At 43.3% G+C, this 2773-nt stretch overlaps 1 protein-coding gene across 1 annotated transcript in view; it reads right to left on the bottom strand.

Moving 5' to 3' along the window:
* Window positions 1-363: 363 nt before the first annotated feature.
* ADAMTS10 (ADAM metallopeptidase with thrombospondin type 1 motif 10) overlaps window positions 364-2773 on the bottom strand; it is a 66188-nt gene continuing 63778 nt past the window's right edge. Inside the window, exons 21-24 of the mRNA XM_018567954.1 lie at window positions 2242-2446; window positions 994-1170; window positions 748-904; window positions 364-473 (exon numbers count right to left, since the gene is read on the bottom strand). Coding sequence (XP_018423456.1) covers window positions 364-473; window positions 748-904; window positions 994-1170; window positions 2242-2446 — 649 coding nt within the window. The remainder of the gene's footprint in view (window positions 474-747; window positions 905-993; window positions 1171-2241; window positions 2447-2773) is intronic.

Raw genomic sequence — 2773 nt, 5'->3', positions numbered from 1 at the left:
ATATATAGCGCTAAGTAATAATTCTGTTGGGTGAGTATGGATAAAGGAAAGGGAACTTCAGAGCAGTCTGAAAGGATGGTGGGTGATGCAAACAGGAAGAAAGAGAGGAAGTAAAGCGGTGAACAGAAGATGTTTGAGAAAGCAGTGCTGGAGAGGTGGAGACAAAAAAAGAAATAGAGAGCAAGAAAAAAAATATTATACCATGAGAAGGGGAAGCAAATTACAGTGCAGTAACTATAACAACTGTTGAACTGACAAAAAGGAAGAAGGAGAGAGAATAGGTCAAAACGCTTTTCATACAGAAAAGAAAGTAAAAAGTAGATGAAACAACCTCAGAAAAATATAAATTGCTGCTGCTTCGAATCAGTGGCCTTGACAAGTGCGGCAACACATCTGTCTGAAGTAGGGTCTGCTGCAGAACTTAAACTTGAGCACCAGGGGGCAGTAGGCCACTTTGTTGACATCCTTACATTCTGTGGAGAAAGACAGGAAAGAATGTTAGAGGCAGGAAACACTGGAGAAAAGGGTCTCTGCGTGTACGAAGGAGGGTCTGATTTACTGTATAGGAGGCAGGGGACAAAGTGTCATGCTGTGGGAGGGATGAAAGTCTGGGGCACAGAAAAAGGGAAATAGTAACTGAAAGTAACATAAATAGATGGTGCAATATAACAGTCACAAAAAGAAGAACGAAAGAAAAAAAAAAAAGAGAATAACTTGTTGATTTCAGCCAGCTTTAGATATTCTTACCATCAGGGCTGTCAGAAGGTCCTGCCTCACATTGATTTTCACACTGCTGCATGTCAGGGGGACGCAGGGACTCGATGCATTCCACCGATGGCTGTCCTCTGTGGCTCACACATTGCACAGAGCGTCTCTGCTGCCCATGTCCACACTGGGCTGAGCACTGACCACGAGAAAAGGAATAATACAAATAATGTTCATTATGTTACATGTTTATTGTCATCCTGTAGGCTGCAAATCTGTAACCCTTACCTCAGACCAATCACCAGTCACCCAGCGTGGTGGCGGGCATCTCTGCAGAGTACATCTTACGCTAGTTGCAGGCTTGTCCTTAGCCAGGCATAGGGAAGGGGGTAACGTATTTTCACCATCCCCAGACTTGCAAAGCACAACTCTGTGTCTGTATCCAGGGCCACAGCTTGGACTGCACTGAAAAAATATTTTCAAGTTTATAAGGAAAATAGGACTAAGTTTTTACTTATTATTTATTGATTACAGATATTTATATAGCACCATCAATTTATGCAGTGCTTTACATACTATTCATTCACATCAGTCCCTGCCTTTAAGGAGCTTATAGTCTAAGGCTGGCCCATAAACTCTCAATCCCCCTTCCCCAGCTGGACTGGTGTATCCTGACAGTGGTGGGTGCGCTTTTGTCAGAAAAGCGAGCAGTGACTGGAGTTGATTGGCTGCAGTCACTGCTCAGCTGAGAATTTTCAGTTTGGCTCCTTTGACAAAAGTCGATTGAAAAATGAAAGGGTGGATTGCCAAATGGGCTGTACACTGGTCACAATTTAGCCAAGCTATCAGGCTGAAATTCAACCAGTGTTTGGCCAGCTTAAAATCCCTGTCTCATATGCATACATACTAGGGCCAATTTAGACAGAAGACAATTAACCTACCAGCATGACATTGGGGTGTGGGAGTGCCTGTAGAAAACCCACACAAGCACAGGGAGAACATGCAGTTTGTCTTTAGCCAAACCCCAACCAGGTGCTACAACGCAGAAGTGCTAATCACTGAGCCACTGTACTCATTATTCAATACCTGAACAGTAGATTTCTGGAACATTGAACATTCAAAAAGTGAAGATTTGCTATCATTTAGGTAACATCTAGAAATGTTAATTGTGCCTAAACTGTGCCCTGAACAATGTGGCTATAACCTGTATATCTACAGATTGAGATCACATAAGGCCCTGCTGCCTCTGATTGCTAGTCTTAGGACATTTGGTGATGTCACTACTGTTTAACTCACTGTACTCTTTGCTGGAGTAAAAGCTGTGCTCGAGGACCTGCACTGCAAGGATCTCCCTGTTTCATTCATTCTGTGGTTCTTTTATAAAGATAAACACCAACTTATATGCATTTGCGCGTAGCAGTACATCTAGGAACGACCTGCGAAATTACATAATATAATATTTTGTCTGGAACCCCCTGTGCAGCAAATCATCAGCAAGACAAGCTTTGTGAAGCCCACACTGAATGCTTCCATTACCTCAGACCAGTCCAGCGCCACCCACTCTGGTGGGCATGATTTGTTGTTGCAGGGCTCCAGCATTGTGGGGCGAGGTGGTGTGCAATTGCTATCATCTAGAGATTTCTCTTCTGCTGCTAACACCCGGCGCTGGCAGATTGCACTGCGGGTACGAACACCAGAATTACAACTCCGGCTGCACTCAGTCCAGGGACCTATTGCCCACCTAATGAAGAAATCATATTAACTAGACATGTGCAATGAGCATATTTCATATAAATGTAATAAAAAGGCAGCATTCATAAAGCAATACATACATGTAGATTAACACACTTATCTATGCCATGTTTGTTAGACCACCTTATTTTCAGCTATACTTAATTTCTACAGAAAAATCATTATCCACAGCATGCAGTCTTTCTTACACAATGCTTTCCGTAAAAACAGTGGACACATCTTCTCCATTCTTACCAGGGCCATCCCTAAAATGAGGCAGCCACCTCAGGAGGCATCTCATTAGAGGGGTGGCAGGTTTGTGTGTGTGTGGGGGGGG

This window comes from Nanorana parkeri, unplaced genomic scaffold (assembly GCF_000935625.1).
Source record: "Nanorana parkeri isolate BGI_ZX_2015 unplaced genomic scaffold, ASM93562v1 scaffold1120, whole genome shotgun sequence".
Taxonomy (NCBI): Eukaryota; Metazoa; Chordata; class Amphibia; order Anura; family Dicroglossidae; genus Nanorana; species Nanorana parkeri.
This window is presented reverse-complemented; position numbering and strand designations above follow the sequence as displayed.